Here is a 16,202-nt window from a genome sequence, read left to right as displayed (position 1 = left end):
ATAATTAATCTGATTAATTTAATTTGACAATAAACTATTTAAAATAATATTTTCTGCACCTTTTAAGCAACATAACTTTTTAAACAAATACATCAATCAATAGTTACTAATAGCAAAATAATATACTAGTAAATTTTACTATTTCAAAGTTATTTTTAATAATAAACTTTTAAAAGAATATTTAATGTTTGTTATATACTAATAATAACAGATCGACTCACTAATAATAAATTTTTGATTTACATTAATTCTCTATTTTAATTAAATAAACTGAAAAATAAATTGTTGTAATAAATATTTTCTAATCTTTTTAAACTTGTTAAACAGATAAATAAATAAATATATTTTTTACATTTTATTACTAATATAATAAAAAAAATAAAAAAATACATTTTTAAGTATTGTTAAATAATGTATTAACATTACAGTTAGTAATAAATTTAGTAATTTTAATAATGATTTAAAATTAGTAAAAAAAATCTAAATACATTTTGATAAAATATTGATCAATTAAACAATATACTGATAACTTATATTAATTCATTAATTCATTTTCTTTTCGGCTTAGTCCCTTTATTAATCCGTTGTCGCCACAGCGGAATGAACCGCTAACTTATCCAGCATGTTTTTATGCAGCGAATGCCCTCCCAGCCGCAACCCATCCCTGGGAAACATCCACACACACTACGGACAATTTAGCCTCGCGATTTAAACCCACGCGAACGCAGGAAGAACATGCAAACTTCACACAGAAATGCCAACTGACCCCAGCCGAGGCTCGAACCAGTGACCTTCTTGCTATGAGGTGACAGCACTACCTACTGCGCCACTGTGTCGCTAATAACTAATATACTAATATACTAATAATGAATATATATATATGTATGTAGTCTAATTTATAAATATTTTTTTCTAAATAAATATTGAGTAACCATCTAAAAGAATAAAATGAATGAATGAATACATTTATTTACTAATTTGAACAAATATATATATATATAATTTAAAAAATACTTTGAGTTTTGAGCATTGAATACCTGTATAAGCATTGGTTTCATAGTCAAGTTCTTTGCAGTTGGTGCAGTAGTTTGAACTTTAGTAAGATGGAGTGCAGCTTTACACTGATGATGGATGATGTAGAGTTCAAGACTTGAGTAGTTCAGGATATTACTAATAACACTTTTATAATTTTAGTTATCAATCAGTGTGGATAGACAGTATAGAAGCTGCCAAGTTCTTCACTAAGACTAAGTCAAAGACTAAGACTGCTTTTCCTTACACTAAAATGTATAATATAATATAATATAATATAATATAATATAATATAATATAATATAATATAATATAATATAATATAATATAATATAATATAATATTCATTTTCTTGTCGGCTTAGTCGCTTTATTAATCTGAGGTCGCTTCAGTGGAATGAACTGCCAACTTATCCAGCACATTTTTACGCAGGCTGAGGTTCAAACCAGCGACCCTCTTGCTGTGAGCCAACAGCACTACCTACTGCGCCACTGCATTGCCCATAAAATAACATAACATAACATAACATAACATAACATAACATAACATAACATAACATAACATAACATAACATAACATAACATAACATAACATAATAAATTAATGTCTTCAGGTGAAATGTTTGTTTTTAAGTGTTCATAATTTGTGTAAATCTGGTGTAAGCATCTACTAAATTAATCGAACTCACTTCAGTTGAGCCTTTATTTATTATCACCTCCGAACCAGGTTTTTTAACCAGGACTTGATAGTCAGCCAAATGTTTTAGAATATGAGGCATCAACTGTAAATACATAAATAAATAAATAAATTAAAACTAATTCCAAAATGCACTTGTCAAGGCTTGAATATTGACTAAAGTTTAAAAAAAATAATAATAAAATAACAAAACTAACAATTTACTATTTAGCCACCAGATGTCAGTATAAGCACACATTTAAATATTGCCTTGTTACAACAACCATGGAAAAACTATTTAGTAAATCCATTTTTTATTTACACTAAAGCCATTCGCCAGAATGTAAACACTGTCAACACATTTAACACACTTAACAACTCTACATAAGACCAACACACACAAAATGTTATTTGTTTTATTGACTGTTGAAATGTTTTCATTTATATTTACATAATCGCTTTTATTAATATTGCATGATGAGTACAAAGGCTATAAAAATGTGATAAGAGTATTTAAAAAAGCTGTAAAACCATCCGAAGTGACGATTGCATCACACAGCCAGCCTTATTAAACATTAAGATCAAACACCCACCTTCATAAAATATTCAATAACCCTCCCACCTCTTTCTTTTTCACTCTCTCTTTCTCTCTGTCATTAAAAGATTTCTGAAATCACTGCGAATTCTCTTAGTATCTCGGCAAAAGCATTTCCCTTTAAACCACAGATGTGTACTTTATGCTTTTATCTTTAAGATTTTTTTTATTCGTCATATCTGATGTTTACAGATTAAGCAACTAAGAAAACTGGTAACATATACTGCAAATATTTTAAAAGCCAGTTAAAAAAATACAAACAAACCTGGGAGTAATTAAACAGTTTAATGTGAAATTTTATTTTATATATTTTAGAAGTATTTTCCCCGGATTAATAAAGGGACTAAGCCAAAAAGAAAATGAAGGAATGAATGAATAATTTAAATATTCTTTTGTATAGAAAACAAAATGAAAACTGATGTGTGTGTGTGTGTGTGTGTGTGTGTGTGTGTGTGTGTGTGTGTGTGTGTGTGTGTTTGTGTGTGTTGCAGGGCATACATTGCACAATGTTTTTAAATAATGAAATAGAAATATGATTTAATTATATATTTTGTATATTATTTGTTTAAAAAAATTCAAGATGTTTATTTTTTGTAGAGCATATTACGTTGTTGTTTTTAGAAATAATGTAATATTATTATTATTTTTGTTTAATTAAAACATTTAATTGTTACTTTTGTAGAAAACATGCATAAGGGATTAATTAAAATAGTTTAATTCATTTATTCATTCATTCATTTTCTTTTCAGGTTAGTCCTACAGTATTGTTAATCTGGGGTCGCCACAGTGGAATGAACCGCCAACTTTTTCAGCATCTGTTTTACGCAGCGGATGCCCTTCCAGCTGCAACCCAACAATAGGAAACACCCATACACACTCATTCACACCCATACACTTCAGACAATTTAGCTTACCCGAGGAAACCCATGTGAACAGGAGAAGAACATCCACACAGAAATGACAACTGAACTGACCCACTCGAACCAGTGACCTTCTTGCTGTGAAGCGATCGTGCTACCCACTGTGCCATCGTGACATCCTAAATTAGAATATTGTCATGAAATTTATTGTTTGCCTCTGCTTCTTCTGACAGCTTAGCTGATATTAAGTAAAACTATGATCACCAAGTAATGTAAACTTCAATAACACAATATCACAATGAATTAATCTAAGACCTCTTTCTCTCTCTCTCTCTCTCTCTCTCTCTCTCTCATTTTTCCTGGTTTAAACAAAACATCCAAAATTCACTTTTACATTTTGTATAATTTAATTTGTACGTATAAATATATACATACACCAAACTTTAAAGATTTACTTATGTCTATAATTTGAAGGTTATTTGGGAATATTGTTATACATCATCTGACTGATTAACCTATATTATCATTATTATTATTATTATTTTATTTATTTTTAATTAGGCCTATTTGATTTTATTTTATTTTTTACCATACTCACCTGCAGTGCCTTACCTTAATTCCCCCCGTGTTTTTAACATCAACAATGTCTTTCCAAAAGCAGGTCATTCTCACTGTAGTTGTTACCACAGTAGGCTACATTGTTGCAAATCCCAGTTTCACACGGTCACATTAGTTTGTGTGTGCGCGCGCACACACACACACACACACACACACATACGGGGAGAGAAAAGAGCGGCTGCAGATCAGACTCTTTGTTATTACACACTGTCACTGATCTCCATAGACCTCACAGGACATGAAGGCTGAACTGTTGCTAGTTTCTGCGGTCTGACAGGAGGATCTGCTGTTTGTGCGGTGTGTGTGCGTGTGTGCGTGCGTGTGTGTGTTTATTTGGATGCGGTGCTGGAGGATCGTGTGCGGTGAATGCATGTATGGTGCGTCTGCCATCTGGACTCACACGCTAGCTCGCTAGCATCAGGCTAGCCGAAAATTATCAAAACATAAGTGACCGAGGAGGAATAAAATCCCGTTTCCATGGACAACACGTCCATCATTACCCAGGTAGCAAATCCAAAGGAGGAAGAGATCCTTTCTTCTTGCCAAGAAAAAGGTAAGGCGATTGGCTGTGAATGTGACTGGATGAAGGATGTTTTTGTTTTGACAGCGGAATCAACTGCGGCGTTTCTGCTGATGAAATTAATATATTTTGTTTAAATCTACTACTTCTAATATTTTTTATTATTAGTAGTAGTTGTATTGTTATTAGTATTATTTATGGATGAAAAATTAGGAGACTGCTTGACAATTCTCAGTTTATCTAGATTCACAGGATTTAGGTGGGGGTTTGAGTAAAACATTTATATATTTTGAAGCTATAAAGGTCTGTTAATATTTCTTCTTATTTTCAAATATATCTACTGTCATTTTGAAGATTTTTTTTCAGATAATGGCAATTGGTTAGCAAAACTAAATTATATTTATATATAGTGCTCAAAATGGCAATATAGGCCAGTTGTTTTTGAGTAAAACAATATTTTTTTGTCTTATTTTGTAAACATCTCTATTTCCGATCACAACAAATGAAAACATTTGACCAGTGTCATTTTCTGGAAAAGAATCAACAAATCTAAATAAATTACTGTAATATAAATTAAAAATCTATTTAAATCTTTATTATTATATATATTCATAGCAATATAAAAATAAACCTGGAAGGGCCAAATAATAACATAAAGAATGAAGAACCTTTTATGAAACTGAAATAATTTTTGGATGTGAAAAGGTTTTTCATGCATGTCAAATTTATTTTTAAGAGCGTTCTGAATATGAAAATTATGTATGGTTGCCAGTTCCTTTCTGAGAATCTTATACTGTTTCCAACCTGCTGGCCGTCTCTTTGTGGTACAGTATTAAGCAACAATGTGTTTAACATGAATGCACTGTACTTGCACACAGTTATTTTCCTAAGCATCAGAGCAAACAGTCTTAATGCTTGTGCTGGAGCCTCAATAAGCGGATCAAATTATTTAATGCCACTGAACCTTAAATCAATGCACTGTGAACTGGCTTTGCCTTACTTGCTGTTTATGGTGGTATGGAATTTTAGTATTTCTTATGCTCAGATAATGTATAATAAGGTAGTGTTTTTGATGATTTTAGACTCTCTTTAGTTATAAATGTATGTCCTCCCCGCCTTTCACATAACAATATTGTACTGGTTAGGTGTGTGGATGGTTTTCTATGTGAAAAGTCATTGTGGATGCTACAAAAACAAACAAACATTTAAAATGGCTGTAGACAAGAATTGCAGTCTATTCCACAGATTTTAATAATTAAAAAAAAACTCTTTGACTTCTTAGGTTGTTTTGAATGCCTATTGACAACTTTTTATGTGAAAGACTGAGCATTTCTGCTGGGATAATCAAAAGGATGTGACATGTACATCACCTCTTCGATTCTGACACATGAAACGAATGCTTAAAATAAAAGATAATGTTGAAAGAGTCTTTCTGTACTTTTCTGTCATGCCAAGAAAGGGGTTTTATTCAAAATATAGTCTCACAAAGCCAGATCTATAGTCTGGATTCTCCATTATACTTGATAGAACTTAATAATCATGTGCTTCATACTGTAGCTGTGTAAATTTATTTGTCATCTGTCAACATTATTGCTAAAATCAGATGCTTTTAGAGAACGCTGTTTCCATTTTTGTTGTTCATGTATTTTGTTATTAAGAAGCAAATTAGCAGCACATGTTTACATTCTTATCCAAATGTTGCTTTCAGCAGTGTGAACAGCACCTGGATGTTTGTTGTCTTCATATAACCATTTGCTTTAAAGGTATTTCAAGAAGTGTTGCTAGTAGTAAGGGTCTCTGTACTAATTGACTTCATTTTACTTCATTTATGACTTGGTATAAAAAGTGTGTTTTAAGTCAATTGTAAATAATAGAGTTATTTCAGATTTGCTGTTTGTAACGGAAGCATATGTCTGTAGCATATCTTGAGGAATTTATCGTGTCTCAGTTGATTTCCTCTTTCAATTTCGGAGTGCTTCTAATTAAGATTTATTTTACTCACTAAAAATCTCAGGGAGTCTGCCCAGTAAATCAATATCTTCTCCTCCAGCCTGGCACTTTTCCCAAGCGCTCCTGACACATTTTGAGTTGTTGTGGTCGCCATCTAAAGCCTAATGCTGTTAAAACACAGGCTTTTCCGGTGTGTTATAGTTGATCGAAAACAATGTGGTATTGAATTCCCTTCCATAGACTCTGAGGGAAACAAGTTATCAGTGGCTTTTTATAATTGCGTCTTCCTTTGAGTGGTTCTCCTGAGAACGTTTAGCCTCATGGAGGTGTTGCGTCTGCTTAAATCAACACAACGCGCACCAAAGTAAGATGAGGTTAGGAGATTAGCCCAAACGAATTAATGCGAGTAAATAAATCTGGCAAATGGTTTTTATGTGGCTGTTGGCTGCTTTTTTTTTTGAGGATAACAACACAATATAAACGTTTTACAGTTTCTGAGAGCACAAGCAGACGGTAGTCCACGTGTTGAGGAGCTTATATGCTGAGAGCAAAGCAGAAGTATAGTCTGGTTTTGGGATGTAATGCGACCTCTTAGTGTTCCCCTGTGATGAAGTTGGATCAGTTGATTGTGGATGCCTCTACAATGAGAGGATTGCCAGAGAGGATCACATAACAGAGGAATCCCTCATGTCCTGGTATCAGTGTCTTCCAAATACAGTTTACCATGGCCTTTGATTTGAACTGAGACGGGATGCCTGCTAAGTTTGATTTCAGGATCAGATTCACAGATGTGCAGTAAAATGTTGGCGTCTCATGTTTGGCTCTATTGGTACATCGGTGAGTTTGACAGTCAGTTATGTTTTCAATTTTCCAATGAAGTGTGGAAGCAGGGGTCCTGAATGAATTTTAATTTATGCACATTCATGTTTCAGCAGCAGGAACAAGAACACTCAAAAATCAAGTCTAGCTTCCACCTCTTACAATGAACTCCTATGGCAACATTGAAACTGTCAATAATTATATGAACAAATTTTAAAGGTTATTTGACCAAAAAAAAAAAATCTGTCATCATTTACTAATTCCAAACCTGTTTAAGCTTGTTTCTTATGTTGAACACAAAGAAGATATTTTGAAGAAATTTGAAAACTGGTAGCCTTGATTGACTTTCGTAGTATTATTTTGTTACTGTGAATGTAAATACCCAGTTTATATATCAAGATGTGTATTTATTGGCCTCAATATAGTTGTTGAGTTAGCAGAATTGGCCAGAATTTCATTTTTTTCCCCCCCAATTTTATTTATATTTAAATTAACTCTGCGTACTCGGTACCGAGTCCGTGACGTCATTTACTTCTGCATTCTTTAAATTTTAAAGGACCGTACTGGCCCAATACCCCCATAAGTGTTTCCGTTCTCTCATCATCAGTTGGAATAGAGTAACTTTTGGATAGATTATGATGATAGAGACATTTTTCTTTTTTCCTATGTTTACTGACATATGCAGGAACCATCAAAATTAATTACAGCAACCTAGACCACACAGAACCTAAAAGGTTGACTTTCAAATTTGCGTTAACAAAAATGGCGCTTCTTTTTTGGATGGGTTTATTATAACACAGACAATATATGCAATTATTTTAATCACTTTCAACATTGTTTTATTAAAATTCAAAGAGATTTCTTGAAAATAATACCAAAATTTTGCATTTACACCTCTGCATGTGGTTTTGGGAAGCTTTTTAATTTGGGTAGGCAAAATACAGGCTGTATTTGTGTTTGCGCAAATCAGTGTGTATGGGTTTCCCAGTGATGGGTTGCAGCTGGAAGGGCATCTGCTGCATAAAACATATGCTGGATAAGTTGGCGGTTCATTCCGCTGTGGTGACCCCTGATTATTAAAGGGACTAAGCCAAAAAGAAAATGAATGAATGAATGAATGAAAATACAGGCGGAAACCCCAAGATAGCACTTGACTTTCACCTTTACTGCCAAAAGACACACTTTTCTAGAAAATAATGACTCTTAAGTGTTTTTAATTACAAGCTACAATTAATCATCGCTAACTTATTTTTTTCCCTTTTTCGAGGTTAATTTTATCTTAACATGTTGATTATAGCACAATAACAATACCTCAAATACTGTTGATTGGGGCGGCATGGTGGCTCAGTAGTTAGCACTGTCGCCTCACAACAAGAAGGTCACGGGTTTGAGTCCCGGCTGGCCCAGTTTGCCTTTCTGTGTGGAGTTTGCATGTTCTCCCTGTGTTTGTGTGGGTTTCTTCTAGGTCCTCCGGTTTTCCCCACAATCCAAAGACATGCCGTTTAGGTAAATTGAATAAACTAAATTGTTCGTAGTGTATGAGAGTGTGTTAATGAGAGAGTGTGTTGGTGTTTGAATGATGAAATGAATGAATGAAAATGAAAACAAATTAATACTGTTGATTGAGTTTAACATGCAAATGTCCTCTGATCTTAAATTAAAGGGATTTTTCTCCCCAAAATGAAAGTTTACTTACTGTTTACTCGCCCTCAAGCTCTGTTTTTGTAAATATTCAAGGGTCGTTTGATTATTATCAGTTTTATACCACTTGTATTTTGTTGTACAAACATCTTCATGGCTTACACATTATGCTGGTGGTGTAACAAATGTGATCAATTTGCTCATTTTTGATTCAAATGGTCTCATTTTATAGATTTTCCTCATACGCTTATTAAGATTTACATAAATGATGTACATTAGTAAAATAGAACTGCTAGTTGAATTGCACTTGTTAAAGTAAATGTGAGTATGTATATACTTTTACACACTTTGTTGTAGTTTTCCAAAAAAAAAAAAAAAAAAGAAAGATTGAGAAGAACAATTGCCAGTAAAGTCCCTAAATTATTATGCATATTATTTGTAGTATTTTTGTAGCAATTTGAACTACCCCTTCAATATGTACTACAACAAACAAAAGCATTAATTATGTCAGGTTTCTACTTTTTTCCTGTGCTTGAATGTTAAAACGCCCTTCCTATGAATTGTCAGTCACTGAAATGGGTTTTGTGCAAACTATCTCTTTAAAGTGATACCCGCTGTCCTGTTAAAGTACATTGTATTGAAACTTTAAACAGCTTTGCTTGATGCATCCAAAACACTGGATTGTATGGCCAGAATTCCCATCACAGCTCTTGATACCCAAAGCTCTTTCAGAGATTACATTTAAAGAATCTCATTAAAAGATGCCACTGTCTCCTAGCTACAGCTAAAAAGGATAATGAAGCAAAGCTTTCAAGGGTTGTCATGCAGAAACGCAACCTCCCCATTTTCCAAAACGAAGCTTTGCACACCGGCCCCCTCGTACGGTGAAAAGCTTCCTTAACCCAGTGGCCTTGGATGTCAGCCACACTTGCTGAATATTTCAAACCAGATGGGGCTATTTTCAGAAGCCTATCGGTTTCATTGTAAGCAAAGAAGAGTCTGACAGATGCATGTCTTGTTTTGAGTGCGGCGCTGGTGTTGGGCTTATGGATTGAACCTTTATGCATAATGGATTGAGTTTAATGAAGTAGGTGATGGAATCTCATTGTTGAGAGTTTAGAGACAAACACCGTCACAAGTGATAAAATGAATTTGGTTGTTGACGCAGGTGATGGATGAGGTTATAGTGACTATTGGCCCAGTTAAAAGCTTTTTAACCTTAAGACTCAAAGAAAAATGACCAGTCAAGGTTATGCAGTCTCCTTGCCACTTTATATAGGAATACTCTCTGTCATTTCGGCTTTTTGCTGCAATCGTAGGCCTTGCATACCCAATGTGGCCGGATGGCTTTTTTTGGGCTCTGGGTGAGCAGCAAATAGCAAATATGTGCTCATAACTCTGGTTGATTAGAGTACACTTTATGTTTGTTTGCTAGGCATGAGGTCTTGTTTTGTCAGTCCACAAAACTTGCATAGCTTGAGTGCTAGGGAATTGGCCAGCTAATGTCAGGAAGCACATAATGACATCACACAATCAGCATGAAACACTGTTATTCAACCAACTGTAAAAACAGTCCCTGTAACATCCATCTCTCTGGCTGGCGTCTGTTCCGTTTGGTTTATTTGGCTTGTAATATTATAGTTTATTAGCTTTATGCAGGAATCACCATGTGAGGGCATGATGTTTGCAAACCTAGCAGTGGGTTATGATGGATTGTGATGTTTAGTTAGATTTGTTTTTCTTCTGTGAGAGCACTGGTGTTAAAATGTTTTACATTTTGTTGGTGTTATATGAAGTCACAAAATGCTGTAAGTAATAATGTCCATTAGATAAACAAGTTAACAAGCATTTTAATGATTTGCTAGTGATTACAGTATTATCACATTTTTATTGTTGTTTTCAAAGATTAACTGACCTAACTTTGATAATAAATGACTATGCGTTTGTTATAAAACTACTAAATTACTCTCATCATTTAATAATAAAACCATTACAATTAACTAAACAGTTTAATTTCAATAAAAAAAAATCAGATGTGTTGATTTAGTCACACGTTTCTTTAACTAAATTCAAGACTGTATTTATTTTCTTGTAAAAAATTGTGAAAATATTATTGTGAAATACCATTATGATTTTAAATAAAAATTGAATTCTCAGTGTCACGTCTCTTCAGAAATCATACAAACATGCTTTATAAAAATAAATCTTATCATTATTAATGTTGAAAACAGCTTTGTATTATATTCATATGTTGTTTAAGAGTATTAGAAATGTTGCAGTGTGAAAAGTATCAGCTCCATACACATTCTTATGATTAATGTAGACACCTCAGGCTTCCCCCATCTTGCTCTGCTCTCTATAAATAGCATATTGGAACATGGCATGCTAAAAGAGTTCAGAAGGAAGAGTTTCCCCGGCACTCCAAGGCTATCCTGAGGCTACATGCTCTCATGGGAAGGAATGAATTGAATCAGATGTACTGTAGAGCTTCATGCTTTGGTGTTGCGTTTCAGCAGAACTGGCCAGCTCTGCTCTAATAAGTCGTAACTTTGTCAGGTATCATTGGATGAGCCGTTTACCTTAATCAGATTAGGAAGCGTCTTAAGCATGGATGTTTATCCCCACACAGCTCATGCCGCCTACCAATTACAACCTGCCTGCCATCTCCTATAGAATCATATTTCGCCAAGGAAGAGCCACTAATAATGCTGCGGGCCTTATGCAATATGGATTTGTGGCCCTGCTTGTTGGGAATTAGGACTTCACGATTATTTTAAATGAAATTAAAATTGCAATTCAGCAAAAGCTGCTATTCTCGTGTAGGCATGGGACGATTACCCATTTTTAAGGTATACCACTGTTTGGAAAAGCCAAGGTTTTAAAATCATCAATATTTTTCTGCTATACCCAGGGGCGTTGCTAGGCTCGAAAGGGATAAGGGGCTTAGCCCCAAAGAAGTTAAGATCTGAATAAACATAAAAAGGCTTTAACTGATCATTTACACGACTGCGACAATAAATGTTTTATACAGTTAAAGTCAGAATTATTAGCCCTCCTTTGAATTTTTTTTTTTTTAAATGTTTGCCAAATGATGTTTAACAGAGCAAGGAAATTTCACAGTAGCCTATGTCTGATATAATATTTTCCTTTTGAAGAAAGTCTTTTTTGTTTTATTTCAGCTAGAATAAAAGCAGTTTTACATTAAAAAAAAACATTTTAGGGTCAAAATTATCAGCCCCTTTAAGCTATATTTTTTTCCTATAGTCTACAGAACAAACCATCGTTATACAATAACTTGCCTAATTACCCTACCCTGCCTTTAAAGCCTTTAAATGTAACTTTAAGCTGTATAGAAGTGTCTTAAAAAATGTCTAGTCAAATATTATTTACTGTCATCATGGCAAAGATAAAATAAATCAGTTATTAGAGTTGAGTTATTAAAACTATTATGATTAGAAATGTGCTGAAAACAATCTTCTCTCTGTTAAACAGAATTTGGGGAAAAATATAAACGGGGGCTAATAATTCAGACTTCAACTGTATGTGTTTCTTCAACGATTTTAGGTATTTTCATAAGAAAGTCGATTTATAATTCGATGCTAACTGACATAGCATGTTACAGTAGAATATAGCTATATAATCATAAGCTAGATGCATAAACTCACTGTGATTTAACTATTACAGAAACAAATGTGACTTGCTATATCATATAAATATGCCTAGATATCTATATCATATCTAGAAAGCTAGTACAATTTACGTTTTTTTGACTAACTCGCATGTATTTACATTGATATGATGCACATCTTACTGATTATTGTTATTTTATTTCACCAAAACTGCACACATTTTATACTGTGGAAACAAATAAGCTTCATCAGTAGTTAAAACTATTCAGTTTCGCGAAAGAGTTGTATTATTACCTCATTAGCTTCAGCTCCTCAAAATAATGAATGAATGAAGTGCAGTGGCGGGATTTTTTTAACACCAGAGCCACAATTTTTTCTAGTTTTTTTTGGACAATGGTATCTCCAGCAGAACATGGCTCGAACATGCAAACTCCACACAGAAATTCCAATTGGTCCAGCCAGAACTCGAACCAGCGATCTTGTTGCTGTGAGGTGACAGTGGTAACCACTGATCCACCGTGCCACCCTATTATCTGTATTACAGAAATACAACAAAAAAAGTGTCTTTCTAAAGTGTAAATGCAGCATTGTGGTCAATGTTACTTTTTGTAATAGCAATAATTTTCTTTAGCAGTAAGTAGGAAGTTCGAATATCTTTGCAAGCTGTATTTTACTAGTTAGACATGTTAAACAGAATTCCAGAGCCACAGCCACCTTACATATAATCATTATGAATCCAGCTTATGCTCTTTGGAAGTACGTGCTTTTGACAAACATGTAATACGTTTCAGACCAGGTATGTTTTTTTATGCATGTTTCAGATAGCAAATCCACTAGAGGGTGCCTTTTTGCAAATCTGAAATACGTTACTTATTCACAACTAGCACAATATCTATAAGGATAACCCTGAAGAGAATATTCTACAAATGTGAATTAACAGTCCAGAACACAGCTATAAGAGTGAAAAAATGACAAACAATATCATTGGGATCACTTTCAGAAAGGTTTTTTCAAATGATAAAACACTGACAGCCAGTCAGAATCCATTGGAATTTAAAAAGCTACTAAATTGAAGTATAAAAATAAAAGTATTTCAGTTATCCATTGCTAGTTTGAGCATTTTTGTGGTGGCTTCTTTGAAATAGCTGTGAAAAATTAAATTCATCTTTATTTTATAGCACTTTTACATTGTAGATTGTGTCAAAGCAGCTAAACATAGAATATTATAGTAGATTGAAACAGTATCAGTCCAGATTTCAGAGTTTAAGTTCAATTTAATTCAGTTCAGTGTGGTTTATTTCTCACTGCTGAGAGTTCAAACTTAGAAGCAAATCCATCGATGCGCAGCTCAACCCGAACCATGCAGGCCAGCGGCGAAAAATAATATATATTTACTGTTTAATTGATGAATTCAATGGTCAAATGCACTAGTTATACACTGATGACCTCTGACTGTTACAAGTGGGCAGAGCCTCAAAAAGTTATAGGTTTTTATAGAGTCCCATTTTTGGGGATGCCACTGAAGATCCATTTATGGTCCTTTTAAAGGTAGAGCTATCTCTTTAACAATCATCAGTGAACAGTTCATGAAATAATAGTTTTAATAGCATGTACAAAATATCACCTTTGCCCACTCTAAAGAACTTTTTATTGAATGGAAATCTTCTACGGATATTAAACATTCCTCACAGAACCACAGATTTATTTTTAAGGGTGTAAAGATCAGGATCGAGCCTCAGAGCAGAGGTCTTTAGTTCTCCTGTAAATGCTCGCTTCTTCTCACTTTAATTGTTAATGTGATCTCAGAAGGCTTCATCACTGAAGGCTCGGTGGATTTGTGGCTTCTGAAAGGCTGATGGAGGTGTTGAAAGGAAGCCGAGGAAATGAAATACTCTTGGCAATCCTACTATCAAGGTCAGATGGAGTGGGTGGGCTTTACTTCCGTTTGTGTAATGAAATCCACTGGCACCATCCTGAGTTCTTCTTCATTTTATGGCATCAATAGTGTGTTTGTGTGTTAGTATTTGCTATGTTAGTGTGAATGTGTGAATAACTGTCTCTCTCAGTCTTGGCTTTCCGTATTTAGCAGCAACACTGTAGACTTTGAGAGTAGCAGTGATAAATTGATGTTACAGCATTGTTTTTATTATGTTATTTATGCAGCATATCTCTTGTGTTTTGTTTGAGCTTTGCTTCTAGTTTGTTTTGGACTAAGTGTTTATTGACGTTCCTGCAATAGTACAGAGAAGGCATTCATTATCAGAAATAATACAAGTATTTTTTTGTAAAAAAAAAAAAAAAGCACAAATGGAGCATCAGTGTTGCCGCCTTTTCAAGATTTTTTTGTAACCTTTATTTTTCTACCACAAGCTTTTGTTGTAATAAATATATTTTTTTCAATAATATTTTTTAATAATAAATGATTTATTTTTAGATTGTATTTTGCATTATAGTGCATGAAAAGAATAGTTTATTTTAAGAATATATTTTTCTGAAAAAATATTTTCCATTATTTAAAAATATTTAAAAGGTTTTAAACACTTTAAAAAATTATTTAATAATTATAATAAATTATATTATAATACATTTGTATTAAGTCAGAAGTCAAGAACTTAAAACAAATGAAATAATTAATAAAAATTAGAGCCCTAATTATAGACCCCTGTTATCAAATTTTTTATCAAATTGTTACAATTTAATTAATTTAATTAGTTATACTTACATTTTGTTTATGAAAATGGAATGAAACCATTAAAATGTCGTTCAGAAAAAAACAAATAGATTAAATATTAAATATAATATGAAACAAACTGTTAAACTTTGAATGCATTTTTCCTTATAGTCAATTAGTTTCCTCAGTGCTTCCCACACATAGATTTTACTTGGGCGAGCTGCCTTTTGGAGATCCAAAAGTTTACATTTATATAATTATTAATCACCTGTTTCTAAATGGTCCGTCTCTAAAAGTGACCCACTGAGATGTGCCTTTTTGTGACTTAATGTGACTTAATGCTTCTGGTCACGGTTTTTAAATCTTCTAAAACGAGATTTGTTTTTTTACTTTCACTTTCTACAGCTGTCGTCAAATTTATGTGAACAGCCATGAAAGCGAGAGAAACATTTTTAATGGTTAAATTTAAATTAATTCTTTAATCTAAACAAATCGGAAAAACTTTACCAAACAGTTAGCAAGCACGAGATTAGATCTAAATTGCCTGCAAAATATTTTTACACCATTACAAATGGCTAATCAACTCATTTGTCTTATTGAAATAATCTGCACGTTTTATTCTTGTGATTAATATAATTTGTTTTAGAGATATTGTCTGCTTTTATACCTTTTTTATTTGATTTATTTCTCACTTGCTGTATATCTTATTTATTTGATGATGTTAATATAGTTAGCATATTTTATACATCAAAAATGCTTTGGCAATACTGTACAAAATCGTATGCCAATAAAGCAACCTGAACTTGGTTAGAGAGAAGCAGATTTGACCTGTCAGTGGGTGCACATGGCTCCTGAATAGCATACAAGTAGGAGCAATTGTGGGCTTTCTCTTTATTTTAACCCATCGAACAGAAACAGTGTATAAAAGTTTCTTTATAAATTAAAATATTTTTAAAATCAAATTACGTTTTGTTTGTCGCATAGTTAACTATTAATAAAAAGTGTATTTCTATCCGGCTACCATCGCAAGTATATTTTAAACCTGTGGGAAGCACTGTTTTTGATTTCAATTAACTACATGTATTTTGCTCTAATTTAACAATAGAAATGAATTAATTCTAATGATAATTCAGAACTATTAAATGATAACAGAATAATAAGAAAATCCCAAATTTCAGGAGCAAAAATATAA

General features: G+C 33.1%; 1 protein-coding gene across 4 annotated transcripts in view; it reads left to right on the top strand.

Moving 5' to 3' along the window:
• Nucleotides 1–3,918: 3,918 nt before the first annotated feature.
• Nucleotides 3,919–16,202, top strand: part of ctdspla (CTD (carboxy-terminal domain, RNA polymerase II, polypeptide A) small phosphatase-like a) — an 82,369-nt gene continuing 70,085 nt past the window's right edge. For 3 of the 4 annotated variants that reach the window (XM_068217120.2, XM_005162710.6, XM_068217118.2), the window contains exon 1: nucleotides 3,968–4,333. In XM_068217120.2, coding sequence (XP_068073221.1) covers nucleotides 4,258–4,333 — 76 coding nt within the window. In that variant the 5' untranslated portion in view covers nucleotides 3,968–4,257. 4 annotated transcript variants of the gene reach the window in all.

Source organism: Danio rerio, chromosome 24, assembly GCF_049306965.1.
Source record: "Danio rerio strain Tuebingen ecotype United States chromosome 24, GRCz12tu, whole genome shotgun sequence".
NCBI lineage: Eukaryota > Metazoa > Chordata > Actinopteri > Cypriniformes > Danionidae > Danio > Danio rerio.
Note: the sequence above shows the minus strand (reverse complement) of the source record. Positions and strands in the feature narration are given on the sequence as shown.